The 26,298-nt window shown below is 53.7% G+C and overlaps 10 protein-coding genes across 10 annotated transcripts; 6 read left to right on the top strand and 4 right to left on the bottom strand.

The window, feature by feature from the left end:
• Positions 1-307: 307 nt before the first annotated feature.
• Positions 308-1,155, top strand: RHO25_001938 (uncharacterized protein; the record flags this gene model as incomplete). The annotated part of the gene is made up of 3 exons (XM_023594535.2): positions 308-651; positions 710-875; positions 979-1,155. The coding sequence occupies 3 exons, from the start codon at positions 308-310 to the stop codon at positions 1,153-1,155; spliced, it is 687 nt and encodes a 228-aa protein (XP_023460055.1).
• Positions 1,156-3,124: 1,969 nt separating this feature from the next.
• RHO25_001937 (uncharacterized protein) lies at positions 3,125-6,454 on the top strand (the record flags this gene model as incomplete). Its single annotated transcript, XM_023594534.2, has 1 exon — positions 3,125-6,454. One exon carries the CDS (start codon positions 3,125-3,127, stop codon positions 6,452-6,454), a length of 3,330 nt encoding a protein of 1,109 aa, XP_023460048.2.
• A 394-nt stretch (positions 6,455-6,848) lies between these two features.
• Positions 6,849-8,634, top strand: RHO25_001936 (uncharacterized protein; the record flags this gene model as incomplete). Its single annotated transcript, XM_023594533.1, has 3 exons — positions 6,849-7,219; positions 7,274-7,491; positions 7,661-8,634. 3 exons carry the CDS (start codon positions 6,849-6,851, stop codon positions 8,632-8,634), a joined length of 1,563 nt encoding a protein of 520 aa, XP_023460049.1.
• A 42-nt stretch (positions 8,635-8,676) lies between these two features.
• On the top strand, positions 8,677-9,512 carry RHO25_001935 (uncharacterized protein; the record flags this gene model as incomplete). The annotated part of the gene is made up of 2 exons (XM_023594532.2): positions 8,677-8,708; positions 8,870-9,512. 2 exons carry the CDS (start codon positions 8,677-8,679, stop codon positions 9,510-9,512), a joined length of 675 nt encoding a protein of 224 aa, XP_023460050.1.
• Positions 9,513-9,664: 152 nt separating this feature from the next.
• RHO25_001934 (uncharacterized protein) lies at positions 9,665-12,550 on the bottom strand (the record flags this gene model as incomplete). The annotated part of the gene is made up of 2 exons (XM_023594531.2): positions 9,665-12,447; positions 12,508-12,550. 2 exons carry the CDS (start codon positions 12,548-12,550, stop codon positions 9,665-9,667), a joined length of 2,826 nt encoding a protein of 941 aa, XP_023460051.1.
• Positions 12,551-12,863: 313 nt separating this feature from the next.
• On the bottom strand, positions 12,864-14,860 carry RHO25_001933 (uncharacterized protein; the record flags this gene model as incomplete). Its single annotated transcript, XM_023594530.1, has 6 exons — positions 12,864-13,578; positions 13,636-13,745; positions 13,797-14,108; positions 14,169-14,309; positions 14,372-14,658; positions 14,746-14,860. 6 exons carry the CDS (start codon positions 14,858-14,860, stop codon positions 12,864-12,866), a joined length of 1,680 nt encoding a protein of 559 aa, XP_023458935.1.
• A 1,309-nt stretch (positions 14,861-16,169) lies between these two features.
• On the top strand, positions 16,170-17,462 carry JIP5 (WD repeat-containing protein jip5; the record flags this gene model as incomplete). Its single annotated transcript, XM_023594529.1, has 1 exon — positions 16,170-17,462. One exon carries the CDS (start codon positions 16,170-16,172, stop codon positions 17,460-17,462), a length of 1,293 nt encoding a protein of 430 aa, XP_023458934.1.
• A 140-nt stretch (positions 17,463-17,602) lies between these two features.
• RHO25_001931 (uncharacterized protein) lies at positions 17,603-19,132 on the bottom strand (the record flags this gene model as incomplete). Its single annotated transcript, XM_023594528.2, has 1 exon — positions 17,603-19,132. The coding sequence occupies one exon, from the start codon at positions 19,130-19,132 to the stop codon at positions 17,603-17,605; it is 1,530 nt and encodes a 509-aa protein (XP_023458933.1).
• A 1,402-nt stretch (positions 19,133-20,534) lies between these two features.
• RHO25_001930 (uncharacterized protein) lies at positions 20,535-22,332 on the top strand (the record flags this gene model as incomplete). Its single annotated transcript, XM_023594527.2, has 2 exons — positions 20,535-21,352; positions 21,408-22,332. The coding sequence occupies 2 exons, from the start codon at positions 20,535-20,537 to the stop codon at positions 22,330-22,332; spliced, it is 1,743 nt and encodes a 580-aa protein (XP_023458932.1).
• A 1,689-nt stretch (positions 22,333-24,021) lies between these two features.
• On the bottom strand, positions 24,022-25,083 carry RHO25_001929 (uncharacterized protein; the record flags this gene model as incomplete). Its single annotated transcript, XM_023594526.2, has 1 exon — positions 24,022-25,083. One exon carries the CDS (start codon positions 25,081-25,083, stop codon positions 24,022-24,024), a length of 1,062 nt encoding a protein of 353 aa, XP_023458931.1.
• Positions 25,084-26,298: the final 1,215 nt, after the last annotated feature.

The raw sequence follows: 26,298 nt of genomic DNA, 5'->3' as shown, positions 1-26,298 counted from the left end.
GAGATGAAGACACTGTGGAACATTGGCCAAGTGGATAATGGTCGGTGAGAGAGACAAGTGGAAAGTCGTGTTTCTAGCCTGGCTCTGCTGTGAGCTTCGTGGACTGTGATCTACCCGTGGACATTGTATCACGCAATCGTGCGCTATAGTGGGGTCACAAGCTACGTAGAAAAATGTTGCCCATTGCTCATTAATCACCAACATTGCCACGCGTCTTCCACCAGTTTGCATCTTTCTTCAGCAACATCTCAATCACAGAATCAATTTTTGAATACCCGGACTCCCGCGACCCTACACTCAAATCACAATGGCCGGACGTCCAGAGCCCCTCCGCCTCGGCAGCATCGCCCCCAACTTCCAGGCCGAGACCACCAACGGCCCCATCGACTTCCACGAGTTCATCGGCGACAACTGGGTCGTCCTCTTCTCTCACCCAGAGGACTACACTCCAGTCTGCACCACCGAGCTCGGCGCTTTCGCCAAGCTTGAGCCAGAGTTCACCAAGCGTGGTGTCAAGTTGATTGGTCTCTCTGCAAACACCATTGAGAGCCACGGCGGATGGATCAAGGACATCAACGAGATCTCTGGCAGCAACTTGCGCTTCCCAATCATTGGCGACAAGCAGAGACAGGTCGCTTTGGCATACGACATGTAAGTTGGCGGAAGAGTAGGGCGAAGAGAGCTCCGAGAGCTGATTAGAAATACACAGGATCGACCACCAGGACGCCACCAACGTTGACGAGAAGGGCATCGCTTTCACCATTCGCAGCGTGTTCATCATTGACCCAAAGAAGACTATCCGCCTGATTCTGTCCTACCCAGCATCCACTGGTCGCAACACTGCTGAGGTTCTCCGTGTTGTTGACTCGCTCCAGGTAAGTTGAGCATTCTGTTGCGATTCGCGCGCAAAATACTCTCTGCATACTTCCAGAGCAAATTGCGGGACGAAAACAGTAGACTAACCTGAATTTTGTGCAGACTGGCGACAAGCACAAGGTCACCACCCCAATCAACTGGGTCCCAGGTGACGATGTCATCGTCCACCCAAGCATCAAGACCCCAGAGGCCGAGAAGCTCTTCCCCAAGATCAACATCGTCAAGCCATACCTCCGCTTCACTCCTCTGCCAAAGGAGGAGACTTCTGCTGCTGTCTGAACCGGCCAAATGCTTTTCAGAAGCGTGTGGGAAAGTGAGTGGGGCCGCCCGGTGACTGACACGGGATACTAAGGAAGCTCGCTCACACACCATGAGCTGCAGACCTGAGAAGAGCTCAGAGCCAAGGAGAGTCCGGAATGGCAATGGCTACAGAGCTCGATTGATACCCTTCAAGCGTGGATGTGGAAGTAGAGCATCTGCTCCAATAAAGAGATACGCTGAAATGAAAGTTCATGAATACTTGGTACAATTCGTGTATTGGTGCGGATTTCTTGACTACGAGACGCGTTCATTGGCACTGAGCGTGTCGTTCAATTGCGTGCGATCTCTGCAAACATTGTGAACGAAATGGGCGCGTTGACGCGCAATAGAGCATGCGTCTGCCCGTGGAACCAGTACATCAATACCCGCTCCTTCGAGAGAGACAAGGCGTTTCACAACCACGGTGATCGAGCGGCATGCCTCCGCCGGTAATGAGCAGAATTCCCATGGGGAGATCAGCAAAACGTGATCGAGCATGGCCGCCGAACTTCGTGTCTGAGCATTGCTCATCGTCTGGACCGCTCCCTCTGAAAGATGGAAGTCGCCCGCGTCGGCTCGGAAATGAAGTGTGTTGTTTGAAGTAGAAACATCTCAAGCCCAGCTATGCTACAAAATGAATGGTGACGACACCACAGCATGACCAAGTCAAGATGCCTAGCCTGCAATCAGCTCCATCAACCCAATAGCCCGGCAGAGATCAAGAAAGGAAGAGATTGCGGCAGTTGACCCTGCAACATGTGGTTGTTTGCATGTGAGATTCGATAACGGTAGACTAGCTTGATGCAGAGCTGTAGAAGATATGATCGGCACCAAAATGCAACGGATAAATGGGAACGGTAGAATCCTGAAAAAGGACATCGCCTCCTGCAATGCAACTCAGGCCCGTACATCCTCGGTGCGGTTCCGGTGGTCGAAATTAGGCAGGCGAATGGGCGAGGATCCCAGGTCGCCGTGGTTCTGAGCCTCAGCAACAGCCATATTGGACCTCATATTTCGCTCATTGGGCGGAAGGCAGCATGCATATGGGCCGATGAACTGCTGTCCGCATCCGGCGATGGAGGCTGACGTTGAAGCACGATGACATGCATGACACTCTTGACCATCTGGCGGGCGATCGCCTTGCCTTGCTGTCATCCTCGGGTTGATTCTGCGACAATGTCTGACATGATCGAGGGCGAGAGGCACTTTGCGCAGAACTTCTTCCTCGCTCGCGTGAATAAGTAGAACTGGTTGGTTGGTGAGAGCGCAAAGCGGAATGTGGAAGCAAGGCTGCCACGGACGGCAATGGCTCGTGCACCTGCGACGCGACTGATTGGCGTCGTAAGCGAGCTTTTCCCTTTGATTCACCACTACCGCTTGTATCGAACCTCACACGGATATCGATGGCCTAATCCGCCAGCCAAACAACTGCACCTCAGCTCCCGGTTTGTTGGCCGCGACCAATCCGAGAAGGTGAGTTCGTTTGTCAACTGTCGCTTCGCTGTGCCGTACGGATCTGGTCCCATTTGGCCCCTCTGGAAGTTCATCCCTGCCGTCGCGAGGAACAAACACAAGCAGCAAAAGCATCCGATGGCATGGCACAGCAGGACACCTGCATATGGACGACCGTCAAACGCTCTCTTCCGCTTGCCTAGCACTGCGCGCTTTGCTCCGAAACCCACCAAGTACCAGCGCACAGCGCTTCCCGATGGGAGATGGAGCGCCCGAGCCACACGTAACGACGACGAAGACAGGCCCTGGCCGTATGCCGTACCGCTCTCCATGTGCATATCGTCGTGATGTGCTCCCCTTCCTCCCTTGATGTGCTTTTGAGACCTAACTGCCCCTCCACCTGCAACGTTGCTCTGCCTGCTCCGCAGTACCACGGAAATTTATTCTTATTCTACATCATACCTCAACGAACAGTTAGGCCGCGAGCTGACCGCAGATGTCTGTTCCTCTAGGGGTTTTCGCTTTCCCAGCGGCCGCTGAGGATCGCCCTCAGCACAGCAGGCCAAAGTCCAGCAAGCAGAACAAAGACCGTCCCTCGACCGCAGACACCCAGTCCACCGCCGGCCGATCTTTGGATAGCAGCAGATCGGGAAAGAAGCCAAAGCCAGAGAAGAAGTCCGCCGCTCAATTGTCTTCAAGGTCTTGGGTAACTGCATTCACGCGCGAGAGGAAACCTTCCCTGCCGGCGTCCGATACATCGTCTCTCGCTCCTCGTTCAGCTTCAATCTCGACATTCGGATCATCGCCTCACGATTCATTCGATCTCTCGATATCGCTTTCATCCGCCAAGTCGAAATCCTCCTCACGGCCGAAACACGTGCCTATCGTCATTCCCAGCGAGTACTCCTACGTTCCTTCGGAATCTGAGCCCAGTTCCGGATCCTTCACCTTCTCGACACCGAGTAGCGTTTCACCAACATCATCGCACGCACCGACACTACCATCTGTCGAGGCGTGCCCTCCTAGCACCCGTACAGCACCGAGGCATGTGCCCATAGAGATCACATATCGTCCAGATTGGGCTGTTCCGAGCCAGAAAGACCGCGATAGCCCATCGCCACGAGAGCCGCTACTGGAATTTCCTGCGCTCGAGCTAGCGCCCATTTCGCCTTTCACCATGTCTGCCACGCCCGAGTCAAGTCGAGCGAACACCATGGACTCCAATGCCTCTCGGCCAACGTCGGGTCAGCTGTATCCCCCTAGTCAAAATGGTTCGCGCTCAAATATCAGTGCGCACAGCAGCCAAGTCAGCCTGGTTGGCATGCGGTCAGAATACGAGTCTGCTTCAGAGGCCGAGTCGACACAGGGTGACGATGGTCCTGGGCAACATACACCTTCACAGTCTGTCAGCTCTGCAAATCCCCAAACTGCACCAGCGTCGTCAAGTTCTGCCGGGCTGTCTGGATTGGTATGCAACGTGCATCGTACAACTGGTCGCGAACCACTTCCCCTTGTCGGTGCGACCACTACTGTGCTAGGGGACAAGCTCTACGTCTTTGGCGGCAGGCGGCTCTCACGCACGAAACCGCAGTTGACCGCAAATCTGTATGAACTCGATCTCATTCGCCGGCACTGGACGAAGCTGGAAACAATAGGTGACATTCCACCACCGCGATACTTTCACAGCGTCTGCGCGCTTGGCGACACAAAGCTGGTGTGCTACGGCGGCATGTCTCCAGCACCTCCGCCAGAGGCAGCATCTGATGCGCAACCTGAAGTTATCGTTATGTCCGATATTCACATCTACGACGTGCCAAGTCAGAAGTGGACGAAGGTCAACACACCGGATGCCCCGCAAGGTCGATACGCCCATTGTGCCTCAATATTACCATCATCAGCAGTATTCGCATCTCGCGACGCGCCCATGTCTGCAATTCATCACAATCCGGAGGGAGAAAATCCAAACGAGGGAACCCTCGGCGTCGATCTAGATGGGACGGGCGGCGCAGAGATGATCGTGGTCGGTGGACAAGACTCCGCAAACCACTACATTGAGCAAATTAGCGTCTTCAATTTGCGAAGTCTGAAATGGACGGGCACAACAGGCATGGGACGTAGCTGCGGTGCGTACCGCAGCGTTGTCACGCCATTGACCACGATGAGTGCAACACAAATCGGTGCCGGACCTCACGCTCAAGCTGACATGGATGAGGATGATGAGGAACCGACTACGATTGGCTCTGGTTCACCGATGCTGATATACTCCAACTACAACTTCCTGGATGTGAAACTGGAACTGCAAGTACGACTTACGGACGGGACTCTCATAGAGAAGCCCATGCAGACAGTCGTTTCACCACCTGGTCTTCGCTTTCCAAACGGCGGCATCATCGACAACCACTTCGTCGTGTCTGGTACTTTCCTGACTTCGTCGAAGCAGGAATACGCGCTTTGGGCTCTCGATCTGCGCACACTGACATGGAGTCGCATCGATGTTGGTGGCAGCATTTTCAGCCAAGGAAGCTGGAACCGTGGTGTCCTTTGGTCACGACGCAACGCGTTCGTGATCCTGGGCAACCGCAAGCGAAGCCTGGTCGATGATTACAACAATCGTCGCATCAACTTTTCAAACATCTGCGTAGTCGAGTTGGAAGCCTTTGGGTTATACGAGAACCCGCGGGTCGCAGAACCCACCTCTGCGTACGTATCTGCTAGCGCAATCCCAAGCGTGTTGCCGCAGCGCGTGCCACAGTCCAAGGATGATGCCGCTTTCGGTCGTCTGCTCTCAGCGGCTGCAGAAGACATTGGGCAGCTAGCGCTGGGTGTGCGGGAGCTTGCAGATATGGACTTCCTCGCTATTGATGGAACGCGGGTGCCCGTCAATTCGCGACTGATCTCTCGGAGATGGGGTCCGCACTTCATCACGCTTCTTCGAGAGTCATTGATGACGGCTGAAAATGGCGCTGATACCGCCACACTGCGCGCAACCGCTGCAGGACACCCTTCTCGGAACTCCAGCATCACCATCACACCTTCACTGAGCTCTGCCACCTCGGGCGCGACGACTCTAACCAATAACTCCAATCTCACGGATACGAGTCTACCAGACACGCGTAATGCCCCAGCAACATCGCGGCCACGTCTGCTGTACCTACCGCATACGGCACCAACACTGCATGCATTGTTACACTACCTCTACACTTCGACGCTACCCTCGCCGCCACATCCACTGGCTACGCCGCAAATTTTCTGCTCGCTCCTGCAACTTGCACGACCATACAAGATCGACGGCTTGCAAGAAGCCACGATCGAGCGCCTGCATCAATGTCTTGACGGCCGCAATGCTGCAGCGATCTTCAACGCTGCGGCCATGGGTGCAGGGGGTGGTGACAGTGTCCATTTCGCCGCAAATGCTCGCTCAATTCATCAAAGTGATATTCCTGTCCGAACGGCCAGTCTTGCTGGCCTGGAAGGTCTGCTGAATGGCGATCAGACTGCCAACCCTCGATCGCTGTCAAGCTTGCGCATTGACACAGACATGGCCAACGGTCGCAGCGTTCGCAACACGCTCAGACCCGGCCCACGTGCCGCTGAGGACACGGACGAGGAACCCATGAGTGCATCATCAACCGCGAGCATGAGTGAGAGCGAGTATTCTACTCGTAGCAACAAGGACGTTCAAGACGTATGGAACGGCGCCCTGAGCTCTGTCGTCGGTTTGCAGAAGCGCGGTCTGCGAGGACTGATGGAAGGCCGCCGCATGCGCGAGAAAGGCCGAGATGGATTTGGCGAAGGTCGTGTGGGACTAGGAATTGCGGCCAACTAGAGCTGTGTCTACGTGATGACGATGGAAATGTCGCTGAAAATGGCTGTTCGGGAATGACTTTGCTGGTGTTGCTGCTGTTAGAGATGCCAATAACTTCACATGGCGCCGTAGCTCGGTTTTCGCACGTGTACAAGGCGTGCTGCAAGATATCCTAAATAGCGTTATGATTCGCAGAGATTCTGCTTCAATACCCATGCTTCAAATTGTCAGGTCCCTCAACGTTGCATTTATTCTTGCACTTGCGCTCGTCGGCCATCGGCAGAATTGCCAAGCCGTTAGTTTTCGGAAGTATCCGGTGCCCGTGACAAGGAGAAGGAGAAAGTGCGCGACAGCTTCAAGTCAGCTTCCACTTCGACACTTACACGACCACTAACCTCAACGCAACACCCACATCATGTCGTGGAGATCCAACGTCGGCCAGACCGGCGCCAATACGATTCCGCTCGGACCGCGTCGACGCTTCGGCGATGATGACGGCCCCGGCGGAGCAGGCGATGCTGAGGCACCACGCGACAACAAGCGCGGTCGCAGCCCAGAACCACGCAAGCCCGTCGAGCTCAACCCGGACGGCACCAAGAAGCGCCGCAAGAGGAACCGATGGGGTGATGCGGCAGATAACAAGGCCGCGGGCTTGATGAACCTGCCGACTGCCATCACTGCGGCTATGACAGCCGAACAGCTGGACGCCTACGTGACGCATCTGCGAATCGAGGAGATCAGCCAGAAGCTGCGCATTAACGATGTTGTGCCAGCCGACGGCGACAGGTACGTCGAGTCTACCCATCTCCAGGTCCAGGACACAAATCCTAACGCGCGCAGATCTCCTTCCCCTCCGCCTCAGTACGACAACTTCGGTCGCCGTGTGAACACGCGCGAGTACCGCTACAGAAAGAGACTAGAAGATGAGCGGCACAAGTTGATTGAAAAGGCGATGAAGATCATCCCTAGCTATCACCCGCCATCTGACTATAGGAGACCCACCAAGACTCAAGAGAAAGTCTACGTGCCGGTCAACGACTACCCGGAGATTAACTTCAGTATGCTTTCTAACCCACTAACCCTCACCATGCAACGACTTCTGGTCAATGCTCTGCACTGCTTGTTGTTTACAGCGATCAAAAGCTGTACTAACCCTCCCTTGCTAACTCACACTGCACCTTTATCACACATGACAATGACTAACACTTAGCTTTTTTCTACTAACAGTCGGCCTGCTCATTGGCCCTCGTGGTAACACGCTCAAGAAGATGGAGACTCAGTCCGGCGCCAAGATTGCCATCCGTGGTAAAGGCTCGGTGAAGGAAGGAAAGGGCAAATCTGATGCCGCTCACGCCAGCAACCAGGACGAAGATCTACACTGCTTGATCATGGCAGACACTGAAGAGAAGGTCAACAAGGCGAAAGAGTTGATTCACAATGTCATCGAGACTGCCGCTTCTATCCCAGAAGGTCAGAACGAGTTGAAGCGCAACCAGCTCCGTGAGCTTGCGGCCCTCAACGGTACTCTTCGTGACGATGAGAACCAGGCTTGCCAGAACTGCGGCGAGATTGGACACCGAAAGTACGACTGCCCACAGCAGCGTAACTACACTGCGAACATCATCTGTCGTGTCTGCGGCAACGCTGGCCACATGGCTCGTGATTGTCCAGATCGTCAACGCGGTAACTTTGGGCGCGATATACCACCACGTGGTCCTCAGAATGCTATCGAGGGAGACTACGAGAGACTCATGAACGAGATTGGTGGTGGAGGTGCGCCTGCTTTGGATACTTCAGTGCCGCAGCGACAAATTGGATACGAAGCTGGCGGAGCTGATGCGAACGGCGGTGCTCGTCCAGCTGCTCCTTGGCAGCGTGGTCCAACTGGCGCTCCTGCTCCCTGGCAGCAACCTCGTCAAGGCGGTCCTGCCCCATGGGAGAGTCGTGGAGGCAACGACGGTGGATATGGAGGTCCGACGGGAGGACCTGCTCCGTGGGCGAGAGGTGGCGGAGGTGGCAGCGGCGGTGCAGCACCATGGCAACAACCACAGCAAGCACCATGGCAGCAACCACAACAAGCTCCATGGCAGCAGCAGTCTGGAGGATACGATGCCGTTCCCCCTCCACCACCACCAGCGGACATTCCTCCTCCACCACCTCCATCCAACAACGACGTACCTCCACCTCCTCCACCAGCTTAGTTCGACATTTTACAGACAGTACGCGCGAGAGTAGCATTGAAAATGAGGGGCGCTCCAACAGGGCAGGCAGACAGGTATGTGTCTGGTCCGAGTACAATAGCAGCCTAGCACTTGGTTAGCACTTGTTTAGCACAGCAAAAAGTCGCTGCACTCTACTCCCACTGTTCACTGCCTTTGCTTTCCCGACACACCCTGGCCACGCTGCAACGACAGATCTGCTGACCGACCTCTTCAGTCCTCCGTACCAGCTCTCATCCCGAGGAGCCACGAGCCGTGTCAATGGAAACACACCGGCAGCACATCGACCCTCTGAGCCATCAGTAACTACAGCATGGCAACCGCTACCGCGGCCGTCAACGCTTTCGCTGCCGTCATTGCCACAAGTGGTGCGAGAAGCAGAAGCGACAGAATGGGAAGACAGGCGCAGAGACTGGCTTGATGCATGGTGGAACATTTTCAATTCAGAAAACCGTCCTCTTGAGTCCAAGGTGACGATTCACATCCGAAACGCACCTAACATGAACTGGCTTCGAGACTTTGAAAACAGCGACCGGTTAACATTGTTCAATGTTTTGATTGTCGCCATCTCAGAGTTGTATACGGAAAACGCTTTGTTTCGAGCGACGTTTGATGAATTTACAAGCGCGAGACCGGATGCTGCTGCAGACATTGGACGCTTTCTTGGTTCTCGCTGGGTTGAAGTTCGGGCGTTTGAGGAGATGCGTGATGAGGAGGATGAGCGGGGGCTTCAACGGGTGATTTTGGAAGTTTTGTTTCAGGTTCGGGTTTGGAAGGCTAGAAGGAATTGGTTGGAGGCGGAGATGGATTTGGTGAAGTATGTTGTGGCTGACCGGCCGGGGTTTGAGGCTCTTCGTTGAAGTGAAAGGGGATGGGGATGTTTGGATGTGAGATCTGAGATCTGAGGTATGGGACGTTCGTTGGTATTGGAATTTGTGACGCTAAGCAAGTAGTACTTTTTATCACTCTCTCTTTGATCCATGCATTCGCCACTTTTCTTCCAACTCCTTGATCAATGCATGAACACTTCCAACGTAACTTCATTTCCCCATCCGACATCTTCTCCACTCTCTTTCCATGCTCTCTCAATATCGATCTCTAATACTTTTCCATTCGCTTTCACGCATTCCACAGGGATCGGGTTCCCGTGGATCAACACGATGAAATTATCTGACACCGTTCTCTCTTCCAAATCAGAAATCCAAAGTCCTAGAATTCCTAGCGCTTTCAGCGATATCCAGGTTCGCAAACGTCCGCTGTCTTCGACGTAGACGTCGTAGCCTGTCACGGCAGCTGAGCCGGTCATTTTGCCTACGAGACCTAGCATGGCAACTTTGACGGGTTCCTTGGCCGAAGAAAGATCGAATGTTTGGAGAGCATACGATGTTAGGATTTCCCAACTTTGAGCTTGGAGTTGGATTCCGATTAGAGGTTTCGTGGTTTCTTTGCCGGAGTCATTGTGGAGTTTCAGAGGCTTTGTGAATTTTCCTGAAGAGAAGGATCCGATTACATATTCTGCTTCTTTGCTAGCGGAGTCTGTACCAGGAAATTCGGACAAATGGACGAATTCACTGAGATGACGACCGGAGACGTTGAAGATTCCGAGGATTCCTGTGCCGGTTTGGGCGAAGCCGTGGTAGGTTCTGATTTTGAGAAGGGTGAGGTCTTGGTAGGCGTTGTAGGGGTTTGTTGCTTTTCCGACGATTTGAGGGCGGAGGATGATGGTTTTGTCGCGGGGGGTTTGGGCTGTCATTTGTCTGATCAAAGAGATGTCGTGTTTGCCGGGATAGTCGGTAAAGTAGATGGGACCGCCGGAGACGCAGCGAGCGGCGGCGTGGAAACTGGCCCAGTCGTGGGAGGTTTGGAACATGTCCCAGTCGGGAAGGACGTTGAGGTGTTGGGTGAGGAGGGCGTTGTGGGCGTTGCAGAAGATGTGCCAGGGGTGAGAGGCGTCGACTTCGGGGAAGAAGTCGTCGCTGTTGCGGGAGAGGATGAGCGGTTTGTTCCTTGGGAGCTGGGTGTGGAAGAGGTTCTGTGGGGTTTGTGACATGCATGAGATGGCGCGGCTGCTCAGATGGCGGAGGTGTGCGACTGTCCAGGCGTCTTGGTAGGCTTGCATGAGGCTTCGTCGATCGGGAGCGTGGACAAGGAGATCTAGGAAGAATTGTGCGTCGGTCTTGACACTGTCGACGCCAGATTCCGCTAGGAAGCTGTAGAAGTCGTCGTACATTTGTTTGACATCTTCGGCCGCAACGACAGTGAAGGTGCCTCCTGCTACGCCGGGCTCCTTTTCGACCTGGATCGTCTTGTAATTTTGCGCGATCTCGCCATCGGGATCGATGCCGCCCCAGTATCCGAGCAGTGCGTGCCATACGGCGATGTGCTTGATATTCGAATGTCGCTTCCGTATCTCGGCTGTGGTCTTCTTCATGCCATCTGGAAAGCCCTCTGGGTTTGCCTCGAATGCAGACCAGCCACGGGTGAATTGCGTGTCGCCTTTGCTGAGCGACTGCCAGTTGTCATCGATGATGAGTGTGGATATGTTGATGTTCTCCTTGGCGAGGTCTTCCAGTGCGTCGTATATATTCTTAGCCGTGAGTTTCTGTCCTAAGGCATTCCAAGTACAAAACGTGAACCCATCATACCAGTCCTCAAGCCACTCAGGACTGGGATTGTCGACTGGTTGTACAGTCTTGATGAGCTGTTCGACAGTGGCAGCCTCCTCATCTGCAGCACTGTAGGACTGCACAATCTTCCGGGCATGATACCAGACAGCTGCATTCGCTACCTCGAAACTGTCGGCGACGGCAACCAGCACTCTGCTAGTCTCGGTTTCGGTCCTATCATTGCGAGCCTTGATGATAATGTTTCCATCGTGATCGTTGAAGAAAGTCGTGATCACATCGTTGATGCCGCTGATCCCCAAAATCACGACGTGCAAGCCATCTTCACGCAAGAAAGATAATTCAACAGCATCCTTGTCGACTTCGAACGTCCCTTTGCCTTGACGCGGAGCCAGCCAAGGAGACCACAGTCGCACCAAGCCGAACCATCTAGTGCTCCGATTGACGACACCCAACTGATGATGTTGATAGCCTGAGTCTTGCTTGTATGCCGGGACAACCGGAGCTGTTAGCGAATACAGGTGGGTATTATCTGTATCTGGCCGTTCGCTCTGTACTTGGATGTCGCCACTCAGACCACTGAACCAATGTTTGAGGTCGTAGGTCGAGTGTTTTTGGAACTCATTGTTTTGATAGTTGAGCTGGCCGTCACCCACTCCAGTCACGTCTTTGATCCATTGCCAGTCCTGGTCTTGACTGAGTCGATACTTGATCGTGAAAGAAGTAGCTTGCCCGTGCTTGGGAGTGCCGGGAAGATGTCCGGTGTACCATATTTTCACAAGGTCTCTCTCTGATGGTCTGTTCAATAAGAGTAGCTCGTCAGATTCAGCTGCTAGAGCGAGTGGCAACTCTTCCCAATCATGCTCGCCACCGTGATTGTGCCAAATGATGACTTGTGGCGGATCAGGTCCAATGAGGCTGGTGGGTTGGCTATGCTCGAGCAGGACAGTAAACGTGACGCCGTCCTCGTCCTTTGGGACTATTGTTGCCTGGCCGAGCGGAGGCCAAACAGTGGTGCTGATGTACAAGTCATTCATCTCATCATCAGTCTCCGGCGTGAAAGCAGCAGCCGGCTCAGGTGGCAATTGTTCGGGGAGGAGATCTTGTTCAGCCATGACTATGTCGACTTCTGGAGGAGGGTAGACTCGTTGCCCGGTGACGGTGTCGCAGTCTGCAGACGAGGAAGGTGAGCTCTAGCGCTTTCTCCAAGCAAGCTCCAGGCAATACTCACACCCAAAGGAGATCTGCTTCTGCTTCACTCGAGAGATGACCATGATGGCGGCGAGTGCAGTGTACGGGGCCCCGCGTCCAGCAAGACGGCAGCGTCAATGGGCGAAGGCGGTGGCATGGTGCAGACTCCACTCCCCTGCCTATAGCACGTCACCGCTCGTGCTCTCTGCAAACGTGTAGTTAGCTCTCACGCCCCATGTCGAACATCCCAATGAGGTAACCAGCTACGTTGCTTAGTCAGCAGACACATTCTCCACTGGAGAGCTCAGCAGACTGTCAAGCCGCTTTATAGACAGTCGAATCTAATACTTTGTATATCACTCGGTGTTGATTCACAGACAGAGTATTACGTGAGTTCTACAGGCCAAAATCACCTTCGATGAATGTACCATGCGGCCCAAGCCCATACACCTGCGGCATATCCGCCCTTGCCACTTCCTTGAATGTTTTGCCATCCAGCGCAACGAGAATGCTATTTGTTCCCTCTTTGTTGATGGTGATGGTGATCACGATCCCATCATCCTCCTCGGTCGCACCAGGGCGCTGAATAAATATGGGCTCCGTGGGACAGCTTTCCCCATGTTCTGGAATCCAGGCTTTGAACGTGCCCGTCTGCCAATCCGATTTGAAGAGGTGGCCGTAGAATGATGCGTGGGTTATTCCTACGCCGTTACCGAGACGGCCGATGGGTACCTGAGTGCCTGGAGCGGATATTCCATTCCCCGAGACACCGTACACGTAACGATAATTCGGGTCCGTCGAGGCGGGTTTGGAGATGCGTGGGAGCTCGGCCGCCATGTCGGGGATCGCGGTCTTGACAGTACCGCGGGCGACAACATACGGATCTCTCGTGTTCACGGCTGCCAATTCGTATCGGACAAGCCTGCCGACTTGATATGGCTTGAGAGGCGAGAGGATGTTTGAGATGGCGTACTCCGCGTACGGATAGTGGTCCGCCTTGTAGCTGGCGATATCGACGTGAACATTGATGTTTCCAGTCTGAGGATCTACATAGTCGTAGGCGTTGGCAGTGTGGAAGAAGTAGAAGTTCGGCACCTCATAGGATGCGACACTAGTTCAATCAGCCATGCGGCACGGAATTTGAAGTGTAAGAATTGCGAGGACTCACAGCTTGCCATCAGCTTTGTCCACCACGTAGAAGAATACAGGGGAGTCGTGCTCACACACCATCGCTTCGATTATAGGTTTGGTGGGGTCACTCGTGTCTATAGAGACCGGCTTCGACAAGTCAGCTGTGATCATTTCGTTGGCCGGCCAGGTACAACCTACGTTTCTCACAAATACAACATACTTGTCGGTCGCCGCAAGAGCATGCGTGTAACAGGGCTTGCATGGCAGTGCACACTTCCACAGGAGAGCCGCCGGCCTGGACACCACATCCAGTGCGAAAACATACATGACGCCGGCTGCGTCGATCAAGTAATTGTAGGTCTGCCCTCTCCTGCGATCGTGGACGGGATGCGCGCAACAACCGCTCCCGGACAGCTCGGGGTCGATGGTCGCATGGGTGAGCAACCGTTTCGGTTCAAGAGTCTTCGCATCACAGATTTGTATCGCGTTCCAGTCGGTGTGAACGATAATCTAGGCTTCATAATTAGCTTTGATGTCTCCCGCTTAGAGAACTCATGGTGCCTTCCTCACCTCTTGGGTGGCCGGGTCTTCTGCCTGAGTTCCTCTCGAGTTGGGGTTGCGATCGATCGGGAGGTGCATACCGCGGCGTGGCTGCACGCTGGCGCTGAAATCGTCCGGTTCCGGATTCTCACTCGGATAGTATACGATTTGCTATACAATACAGTGAGACTTTAATCGTCACAGGCTCCAAGGGTCGTGCATTGATGACTTACCTGAGGTCCTAGCAAGGCAGAACAAGGATCTTGGGCTTGGAACAGAGGGGTGTTTGGGTTGGGCCCCATGAAGGAACTTCCAAGGTACCCATCCTTCTTCGCCCTTCGAAGAATTCCCTCATGGTTGTATCGACTCATGTAGTAGACCTGACCATTGATGATACGAAACTTGTGCACAATCCCCAGCCCATCAAAGAGATGCTGAATGACCACTTTGGGCTTGGACTCATCCTCTGAGATGGGAACCGTGAATCGGCCAGCGCCAACCCTTTGTTTGAAAATATCAGCTTGCAAGCCAGTGCGAAGATAAGATTCGACTCAATACCTGACAAAAGTGCCATGTACCCAGGTTGGCCAAGAACCACGAAGCTTACACGCGACCTCCGTTGGGGTTTCTGGAACATCGCGAACGTAGGGCGGAGCATAGTTGAGCTCATCTTCCGTGACGATATGCCAATTGTAACCGACGGGCTTCTGCTCGGTTACCATTGTGAAGATGGACGAAAATTGTGCCGGTGTGCAAGTTTAGGCAACCCGTAATCGTGAGTCAAAGTAGTTTGTATGTCTAGGACGCGAGAGGAAAACTGACTGATGACGAGAAAGAAGAGTGGCGTTGAACGCAGCATATATACGTACGCGCTGCATGTATGTGCACAGAATCCCATCGACCACTGTTACAACTCGCAATCCTGAGGTCCAATCAAAGGCAAGGCATATGGATCGGGGTGTAAGCTTACCAAGTCGGTGTTCACATGGCGGACGCTTCGGGGTCTCTCAAAGACTCAAGCCCTGCGAAATCTCGGTGTTTGGCCTGCTAGAAGCAGCATATCGGAACCTACCGAGCAACCTGGAACGCGGGAACATAGGAACAACCGGGGAGGCGAGCTTTACGCCTCTGGATGAACCCGCATGCCAGCCTGCTATCAGGTCACGGAACAAACGATCAGGCTGGACTGAAGCAGGCTTCTTTCTGCCCGATGCAACGAAAGTGGTCCAGCATTGCTGCCAGGCGAATGCTGTGGTATCGCAAGACCCGCACGCTCGCGATCAATGTTGCATACTTCGATATTGGAACTCACGCAGATCCCATGATTCCAGTGTCGGCGGTCTGCCCAGTCAGATCAAGCAGGAGGCAGACCTTACTGATGCGGCGCGTCAACGCTCGAAGGTGCGCTTGTTCGAGAGCTGGATCAATAGTTGGCCACGGTCAACGGCATAGCCTAAGTCCGTCGTTCCAGTAAAGGCAGCATTGGCACGGCCAGGTGACAAGCGGCAAAGACTTGGCACAGGCTCATATAGCTGGGGAGGGTGAGAAGGAGGCCGAGAAGGCTGGCAGGAAGGTGCAAACGAGGCCTGTGTTCGGGTTCCAAGGCGAAGAACATGAATGGCAGACCAGCGACAGGTTGGACAATGTGGACTTGATAGAGTGCGTTAGACTCCATGTTACAGCAGCATGGCCGCGGTTTCCAGCTTTGCTAGGATCACCAAGAGCTTGTTTTGAGAACAGTAGGTCCTTCGTATGCCGAGACTGGCACAGTACAAAGTATTTGCCCATCCATTCGGCAGCTTGACGAGGCTGCAGCGGCAGCCGAGACGTCCGCGGAGGAAAGTTGCAAAGGCACCCAAGTGAAAAACGCAAGCATCGGAGGTCAAGCTCTTCGTCGGACAGCCCAAAGCGGCAAGCACCTCAGCTACACCGCTTAGTCATCCAACATTTTCACCACCGGCGAGCTCACCGCGGCGATCACGGCGCTGCTTCTGATTCTGCAACATCGATGACCTGCGCACGCTCGGCGAGATGTTCGACACTATCTGCACCCTCCCGCTCTCCTCCGACATCTTCGCTCAGGCCGTCCACCCCACTCTCCCGCTCGTCACTGTCGGTCTCTCCTCCGGCCATGTCGCGACCCTGAAACTTCCGCCAGTAGACGAGGACTCGGAACCGGACGATGTCAAACGTTCGCCGGAGCGCAGAGGATCCAATGGCACAGATTTTGTGGACACGACGTGGCGGACGAAGCGACACAAGGGTAGTTGCCGCTGTCTGGCCTACAGCATCAATGGCGAGCACGTCTACTCTGCAGGTACAGATGGGATCGTCAAGGCCGCAGACATTGGGACAGGAAAGGTCGTTGGCAAGATTGCCATCCCAGCTGCTGCGAGTAGTGCTGCTGGAGTCGAAGTAGATGCGCCTACCGTCGTGCATGCGCTGAGCCCGCAGACTCTTCTACTTTCGACAGATTCTGGCGCATTGCATCTGTACGACTTGAGGGATCCTGCACCGAGCCTGCCTCTTCAGGATGGCAAGACTGCATTTGTACAAAGCAGGCCGAGTCAGACATACCACCCGCACGCCGATTACATTTCGAGTCTTGCACCCATCCCTCCGAGCGCAGCCAGCACGAGTGGGTACAGCAAGCAGTTCTTGACCACTGGAAGCACGACCCTGGCGTTGACAGACCTGAGAAGAGGCGTGCTGGCAAAGAGCGAAGATCAGGAGGAACTGCTGCTGAGCTGTCTGTATGTCACTGGTCTGCCAGTGAAGAAGAGCAGCGGGAGTACGGGCGAGAAGGCCGTAGTGGGAGGTGGAGATGGTGTGATCACATTGTGGGAGAAAGGCCAGTGGGACGATCAAGACGAGAGGATTGTGGTCAGCAGAGAGAAGGAGACATTGGATTGCATGGCGGCGATTCCCGACGACATTGGAGGTCTTGGTAAAAAGATCGCAGTGGGCATGGGAGATGGAAGAATACGGGTTGTGCGATTGGGTATGAACAAGGTCGTTGCTGAGTTCGCGCATGATGAGGTCGAGGGCGTGACCGCGCTTGGCTTCGATGTCGAAGGCCGCATGATCTCTGGTGGAGGCCAGACGCTCAAGGTCTGGAGAGAGCACTTTGCTGCTCCTGATGACGACAGCGACGATGACGGCGTGACTGGCAAACGTGCCGCCGACAGCGACGACGATAGCGACGCAGAGGAGGCGGAGGACAGCAGCGATGAAGAAGAGAAAAGCAAAAAGCCGAGAAAGAAGAAGAAGAGAGGCAAGGCACCACAAAACGTGCCCAGCTTCGACTTTGGTGGACTTGATTAAGGCGTACATCTGGGGCGGCAGCGTATTTGCGAAGATACCCAACTCACGTAGTCTTGCATACACTCGATTTCTCATCTCTGGAACTCAGTCACATGCAATGCACGTCTATACTCTATGTTAAATTCTACTCATCGCATTCATCACTCCACCTTCTTCATCCCCATAATCCTCTCACTCGTCCTCTTCTGCATCAAATACTCCCCTCCTCTCCAAGCCTTATAAACCCCATACAACCCACTCAAAGGCCAAATCCCCCAAACCATCTCCTTCCATCCCGCCGCTGCTCGATCTTTCCCCTCTAAATCCACTTTCACCTTATCATACACACTCGGCAGATACTGCGCCCCATATTTCTTCCTCAAAGCATCGTATTCTTGCTTATCATACATACTCCAGAATTCCTCTTCAGTATAATATGCATGAGCATATAACCATTTCCTCCCGCCCAGTTCGTCGACTTTGTGTTCCAAAGAGCGGTTTTGTTGCAGGAATTCTTTCCGATTACGAGAGCCGGGGCCCCAGACGCCGAAATTCATCATAAATTCCGGCGTCTTCTCTGGATTTGCGAGTGAAGAGTATAATCCATACTCTGAATTTTGTGCATCGCGGCGTTGACGGAGAGGACAAAGCCAAATTGGATAGATGGAGAAGGTCTCGTCCAACCAATCGTGGAATTTTGTGGTGTTCTGGTAGGGAATCGCGACGTCTTGGATTATGTAGATTTTTGCTTGGCCCGAGGCGTGGAGGGCGTGGTACATTACGCGGGTGTGCATGAAAGAGTCGAGGATGTAGCGGGTTATGCGGTTGAAGGGGGTGAGGAAGTATTGGAAGGCGTAGCGGCCTACCCAGAAGGCTCCGCGGTCGTAGCGGAAGAGGTAGTCTGCGAGGGGGGTGTGGATTTTGGTGATAGTATTGATGGTTGAGTGGGGTTTTGTGAGGCGTTCGACGTGTTGGTAGAACCAGCGGTCTTGGGGACGGGTGAAGTGGTAGAGGGGGGATGATATTGGGGGAGAGTTGGTGAGTTTTCCGGAGCAGATTACTATGTGGTTGTGGGAGAAGACTATGCCGTCGAGAAAGTCGGTTGATGGGTTGGAGGTTTCGCTTTCGACGAGCTTCATTGCGTCGTTCATGTTGGTGAAGGGATGATAGGTCAATTCCACGTATTCTGCTGCGTCCCGGAGTTGGATCTTGAGGAGTGTGACGACTCCTAATGTGCCGAATGATGATGCTGCTCCCCAAAAGAGCTCTGGGTTCTCTTCTCGACTGATGCGTTGGACTTCTCCTGTAGGAACAACGATCTCGATCCATCTGACAGTATTGTCGAAAAAGCCGTGACGGAAAGAACTGCTCTCGCCGCTCGTTCCTGCGAAGCCTCCTCCGACAGTGATTCCGGGAAACTCCATCACCACGAGCGGGACAAGGCCTTTCGCGTATGTTGCGCGCACGAAATCGTCCATGGGTACATTTGGTTCAACAGTCGCGATCTTGTTGGTCGTGTCGATGTGCAGTACATGGTTGAGCTTGCTTGTGTCGATGGAACTGTTCGGGTCTCGGCGGGAGTCGCGAGTGCTGTTTGTGGAGCCATGATAGATGCGATACGGTTTCTCTGCTTCATAAAATTGTTGTACTTGAGATGATATCTTGTCCACTGCTGCATTGTGTGTTTCCATCTTGTAGCGGATTGGAGGAGGATTTACGCTGTGAAATCACAGTATAGTCTTCGTCAGAGGTTTAGCAGAGTTCGACGCCTCCTACTTTGATTCAATGCATGGATGAAATACGGCTTCAAAACGTGACAATGGGATTGTAAGTACCAAGACGTTGTCGTAAGTGCGGGTCTCTGTAACCCAGTCTGATTGGCCATACCATTTTGCCAAGCGTCAGCACTGACCCAAGGCAGGCAACAACTTCCATCTCCATGCTTCGCCTCCTCTAAGTCACGTCGCCCAACATGTATGCCTCGAAATGAGCAAGAACCCATGATCGAGGCGCAGACACTGAGCAGAGTATGAGAGCGGCTGACGAGAGGAAAGAGCAGGCCTTGGCCAGACTTCGGTGCAGCGCGGTTGACCCGTCCCGTCGCGAATACGGCGAAGCCTGCAGGCCACGCCTTGGCCGTAGGGTCGCACGACATATCATATCATCTGAGATGAGCCTCAGCTTCCATTGACTTCACAGTGATTTGGCCATCGTCCTTTCGTACACTGACTGCACAAGATCAAGGCCACGCCGAGTACCGACGAGCAAGCAAGCTTAACAAGAAGCCTGAACTAGACCCAATAGTCTAAATGCACGCTGATCGGAGAAGATGGAGCTGACAGGGCAAATTCCGTTTAGAGCATGTCTATTCTGCAAGTGATGGCGCGGCGCCATCTCGTTACACATTCAACATGTGGCTGTGGTCTGGTCGCTGGAGGTTCTGGATCCGACGGTCCAGCCGCAGCCACCTCGCGTTCGCCGACCATCTGCTTGCGAGCGGTACCGAAGCACTCAACGAGAACTGATGGCGTCCATGTGGGCAGCACGTCCATCCACAATCCAACGACCGAGACACCACGATGTTCAGTTGAAACATGCCGATGCGCCATCACTGTATACGCACATCTGCGCAAAAATGCTTGAGCAAGTGCTCCAGCTGGCAAGATCCGCGATGGTTTCGTGTTCAACCGGAAAAGATCTGCGTTTCTGCGCGAAATCACTGCTCTAGCCTCCTCTGGGTCAAGCTGCACGCGCGCGACACACACGTGGCGTACCGAGGCGAATCATTGCCAGTCTTGGCTCCAGGCTAGTTCGATACACCTTCACGAAGAGTGGTGCTCATGTAGCTTATTATGATGGCTTGCATCCCCGCCCATGGCGAGCTGTTTTCTCCACCCACACGTTCGAGTCACGCTATAGCCACGATACATTCGGAACCAGGGATTGCAAGCCGACCACAACAGCATGTTACGAGCGGGCTAGGAGCTCCTGTGGCTGTAGCAGCCGTGTCGCGAGCGAGGAGGACATAAGGTCGTGGCCTGACCCTCCGAACTCTAAACACTATCCTCCATCGCAGCACTTTTCCTGCTCAAAATGGGTCTCGAGCCTCTTGGTCGCAACTGGGGCGACATTGTGAATTGGGATGATCTTGGAAAGGCATACGCTGGCTTTATTATCGCATGGACGGTCATCCTTTACGCCGGCGTTGCTTGGCTGATCAAGAATCGCGACTTGCCATTCATCAAGATCCGCAATGTGCCAATCGCCGTTGCCAGCGTCACCTGCCTGCACCTATACCTGATCAAGATCGTGTTGGCATACACCACGAATGGCCACTTCCTCTGCTCGCTGGAATTCTGGATTATGAGCATCTATCTTCCGTTCGGCATTGCCCTCTTCCAGGCCAACTTGGTTCAATTGTACAGCATCAGTGATCAACAACAAAAGCTCGCGACGTCTGCTGCGTCAACATCTACCGCCTCCATAGCGTCTCGTTCTGGAGTGCGAAGCTGGTGGCAGCAATGGAAAGATCTGCCGCAGATCAAGAAGTCCTACACCTATATCGGGATCGGCATGTTCATCCAAGTCATCATTACTGCTGCCATCTATGCCGCTACGCCAGAACTCCAAGGCGACTGGAGGAGTTTTGGTAAGGTGCCACACGCAAAGGGCCAAGCACTTTGTCGTAAATCGGCGGCCTGGGTCCCATCTGCTTTCTGGCAGTTGGCCTGGTCCTGGTTCTTCGGTCTGTGGACCCTCTGGAAGATCAGGAACATCCATGATACCCACTACTGGCGTCTGGGAACATGGCTCAGCGTTATCTCTGGTCTGCCCGGAACGCCACTCTGGATCGCAGCGGTGTTCTGCATCCAGTTCAAGCCCGTCAATATTCGATGGGTCCCGCCAATGTGGTATGTGATTCCCATCTGTGCTTGCTATCACCTCAACGCTAACATATCATCTCAGGCTTGCACCAGGTATCATTGTCATGCAAGTTGTCACAGTCTTCTTCCCCATCTACGAAGCCTTTGTGTCCCGAGCACAGATGCGTGAAACTCTCACGCTCATCAAGAATTGGGAGGAGAAAGGCGCCCAAAGCGGCGAGCCCAGCCTGAGCTCTGGCGAAGCCAGCAACGTATCAGTGGGCATCTCAACACGCAGCAAAGAGATCTTCACCATGGCTTCGCTCGAGAAGGCCTTGGCTGTCAATCCTTTGCCACTTCTTCACTTCGCCGCCAGCAAAGACTTCACTGCGGAGAACATCATCTTCTTGATGCGCGTGCGCGAATGGCGACAAGCACATGCCTCCGCTCCACGTTTGCTCAACACTACCGCTCTCACTGCCGATGCTCAAGAGTTGTTGTTCCGAATGGGAGTAGACATCTACACGACCTGCGTTTCAGACACGTACTCGGAGTTCCCCATCAACATCGACCACAACATCAAAGTCGCGCTCGACAATGTCTTTGCTCCCGCGGTTCCAGACAAGAAGAAGCGACTTTCCGATGACAGCACTAGCAGCAGTCCATGGGACATCGACATGGAAGCCCTGCAGAAAGCTCCCATACAATTGGAAATCCAACGCATGACGCTTTCGCGTGAGACGAGCGACGAGTCAGTCGACACAATGTGGTCGGCGAAATCCAAGTCACTCAAGAGTCAAAGCTCAAGGGACGTCAAGACCGGCTCTATGGACGACGATGAGAGACCAATCTTCGCGAGACATCCTACGACTGCACCTCTAGGTGTTGCAAGAGCAAAGATCAGGCCTGCTTTTGATGGCGCCGTTTTCGGTGCCGCCGAAGCCAGTATCAAGTATTTGGTTCTTACCAATACCTGGCGAAAGTTCGCACAGGAAGCTCAAGGAGGTGACGAGAAAGGCATGGTATGAAGGAAAGATGACACGCCTGCTTTGTTGCAACAGAGCGGCATTCTGAAAATCACGCCAGCCTTTGAGGAAGAAATGCTCGACTGAGGTCGTCGAGTGAAAGCCTCTTATACACGAGCACACTCGTGTGCACGACCATCCAGGGTCTTGCAAGATGGCCGTGCCTGACAGCCTACCTGGTGCCATATCGGATACCCGATCCCGGCGTCGGCATCACCATACCAGAGCACACTACATGATATCTGGCGCTGCGGCATGGCACGAATCATCGCCGTCGCATTCAGCCGCGACATTTCACGCGTCACACGGGCAACACTCCGAACAATGATGTATAGCCTGCAGCATCACATCAAGCTGCGAAAGGGCCATCCGGATATAAAATGCAGTGCTTATACTGATCAACAGGATCAACAGAAAGATACGCAGTGCTTGAGTGTATGCTAGCACAGCGGGTGTCAAATATAGTGAATAGCGTGCATCCAGAATTGACTATTTGGGCGACATCAGCGAAACTTCAACCCAGCATTGCATGCTTTCCGCTGAGCATTATCGCGTAGAACATAGTTCGCTGGAATCGCATCGACGAGGCAGTTCCAACGATACCCACCAGGTGGCATTCTCATCAGCCAGAGAAAGTCGCTCACCAAGTCGCAGTGGTGTTCGCGCTATTCACTATTTTTGACACCCGCTGTGCTAGGTCAAGGCGTGCGAGCACGTGCCGGCAATTGCGGCAAAAAGCTGCTCTGTGGGAGGGAGGGGTGACGTAGGGAACGTTGATGGGATGGGGTCTGCGTGAACGCGCTCGACGCGGATTGATGGAAGTAATAGCTAGCCAAAGCTGTTTGTTATTACGCACTGGTGGTAGTCACCGACTTTTTGGTGTCGCTGTAGATGCTGCAATTTTCCTGGCGAAAGCCGGAAATTTTCGCTTGAAATGCCTTTTCAAATATTCTCGAAGTTCGTCGCTTGCAGAAGCCATGAGTACGAAGTGTTGACATCTTGGCTTGCATACTGCGAGTCATGCTTTTCTTGTCATTTTTGATTCGTGCGTGGGGAGCTTTTCTCTTAAGCCGCACTAGCCATGGCTCGGAGGCGCATCTTTCTCGGAGATGTAGTAGTTGTTGAGTGATGTCCCCGCATGAGATGAGGCATAATTGTTTTGTGCCACTGCAATTCTCTTTCGACGTTGCTCGTATTCCTGATCCAGATCGAATCCAGGCAATTTGTGAAAGGTGATCGTGCGACGTGTAGGATGCTCAAGTGCAGTTGATTGATTGAATCTGACTCCAGATTAGTCCTTCAGCGAGTGATATCGTGCGGCTTGGCGTCGTTGTGAAATTGGCAATCAGCATATTGGCCGTATGTTTCGTGGCACTGCAATGCACTTCTTGAGATCATGCGGGTGCTGGTCATCGAACTTGGCCCGCACTGAGTCTCCGTGGTATTTCCTCTCTAAATTAAGCTTTGACCGATGGTATGTCGGGAGGGCGGATGCTATCATTCCCATTGCTCGCCCGGGAGTTTTCGGACGAAGGTTCCTGACGATGCTCCTTGGTTTCGCAGTGCAAGATGCTGGAGTCCGATAGCCCGATCTTCAGCTCCAGACCCCTTTGTTGAAGTTAGCTTAGACCCAGAATATGGCGTTGACGTTTCGTCAGATGCCCGAGTGCTAGACGTTACTCACCATAATTGTCACTCGCCGGCCCAACCATGCCAATGATCGAAATAATCGCCAGCGCTTGAGAGTCGGGTTGCCGGTGGTGGTTGCGCCGTCTGCTGTTGCATGGGAATCTGCTGCGGCTGTGGTGGGGGAATCTGTGCTGCAGTCGCCGCTTGCGAAGGTTCCTGAGGAAGCAGTGACGTGAGCTCTGGGTTCGTCTCCCACCAGCCCACGAAATCGTTGTTGCCGGGAGTCATACCCATCCTCGCGTACAGCAGTGTAGCGATGTCGTCGTACGCGCCACCTCCTCCAGCGAAAGGATCTCGTTGTTGCTCCAATGCCGAATCTGGTGAAGGCAGTGGGAACGCTATCGTTTGTCGTCGGCTGGTGTTATCGAACGTCGGCATGACGGGCGTTCCGTCGGCAGGTTGAAAGTCGACTGCATGCTCAGGAAGCTGAAACTGAAGCTGGAAGCTCGGTGTTCCATTTCCTGCACTTGCGGTTGTATCAGCAGTCCTCAAGGTCTGGGCTTGAGGTTGTAGCGCGGGCTTGTGTTTCGTCTCGCTGCTAGACGATGCATCGTCTTGGAGCTGCCAACTGTCCATGTAGAAGGCCCTTTGAGGTGGTTGTGCTTGCTTGTAGGTGATTTTAACATTGACGCTAGGAAGTGGAGGCTCAGTGAGAGAAGGCGACAGTATTGCCTCTCCAACACGTGCTTGTGCAATTCTGGGATCCATAGGTAGGGTTTCGCGAGGTTTTGGTGACTCTGTTCGCGGCTTTGCCTTGATCGCTGGTTTTGCAAGCTTATCAACGATTTCTGTCTTCCTCCTCTTCACTCCCGCAGCAGCAGCACTTAACGAAAATGTACTTGAGCTGTCTCGCCGAGGTCGTTTCCTCTCAGGTAGTCCCTCGCAAACCAGCCCCTTCTCTCGACAAGTACGACAGTTCAACTCTCCCGAGCACTTGATCTTTTTCCGCCTGCAGGTGAGGCACGCCGCTCGCACGCGGCCTGATAGATTTTCCTTGTGGCCAGGATCGGAAATGAATCGGAATGTCTTTTCCTTTGCCGATGTCGGTGAATTTGGCCCAGTCATGGCCAGATTGTGTGATTGAGCACAAGCTCACGTACGGATGTTGATTTATTGTTTCGTCAGCTCGGGTATAGCACCGAACGTAGCCGGAAAGAGCTTGTCTACCAATCTTTGAAAAAATTGCAAAGATTGGAGCAGAATCAGAGAACATAGATGTTTTTCTAGTCACAAATGGTTTTGAAAGGCGAACTGACGTTTTGTCCAGGCCGTTCCGTCGGGTGCGTGTGGTCCCCGCTCAAAGGAAGGCGTTCAGTTGGCGTGACGCACAACCAAACAAGTCGCAGTGATTATTTCCGCAGCGCGTGCCTGAATAGAGTGGAGCGAGACTAGCGGCAAAGAGCTGCAGAATGTCGATCACCCAGAGCGCCTGCATCTGGGGTAGGAAAGTGTAATCTGGCTAGGGCGACAAAGATCGACTCTTCACAACGGAGCATAACGGTGTCGTTCTGGCGACCACAGTCTGGAGGGTATTGGTGTCGGGACATGTCGCGTAGATGATATATGATCGAGTGGACGATGCGAGTCTCGCCTCGACAGATCTGCTGCATTGTCAATAGCTTCAGTCAAGTGCTCCGAGAGAATGCTGAGCTCCCATGGACAGTCGTTTTCCTGTGCTTGCAATCGCTCTGATCAGATACATGGACATTTCTGCAAGCTCAAACAACGCTTGTGGTAATGGTCGAGTTCACCTCGCCTTCTGCAGATCCTTCCTGAGACCATTCGAGAAGGCGCTGGCACGGCTTCATCCAAGCCCTTCTGGCCGCGAACGAGGCCGCAAGCAAGGCTTAGAGATGGCAGCCATGATTCTGCGGCGTCTAGAAGAAGTTTCGGGAGCTCGGATGTCGGGGATGCGGCCTGGCTGCACCATGCTTTTGGTATTATGTCGTGTCGAAATGCGTGAAGTTCGAGCTCTTGGCACGACGTCGAGAGGACGGGAAGCGGTTTCGGCAATTGCGGCGATTCCTCCTGCCCTCGACCTCACCTTCTGAGCAGTTCCTGCCAACCATACCGCGCGGATCGGCACGTCCTCCATTCCTGCTGTTCAGCCTCCATGCTGACCATCGCGATCGAGGGGACTGGCTCTGCAGCTCGACCACGGAACCGGTCCGGTACCGTGTCGTGTTCGGCACCACTACCATTATCCAATTACATCTCATGCAATTCGTTTGGTTCTGGGAATAATTGATGCTACTGGTGGCACAATAGTAATAGCGAGCA

This window comes from Cercospora beticola, chromosome 1 (genome assembly GCF_033473495.1).
Source record: "Cercospora beticola chromosome 1, complete sequence".
In the NCBI taxonomy this organism is placed as follows: domain Eukaryota; kingdom Fungi; phylum Ascomycota; class Dothideomycetes; order Mycosphaerellales; family Mycosphaerellaceae; genus Cercospora; species Cercospora beticola.
The sequence above is the reverse complement of the archived record's forward strand: the minus strand, read 5'-3'. Positions and strand labels throughout refer to the sequence as shown.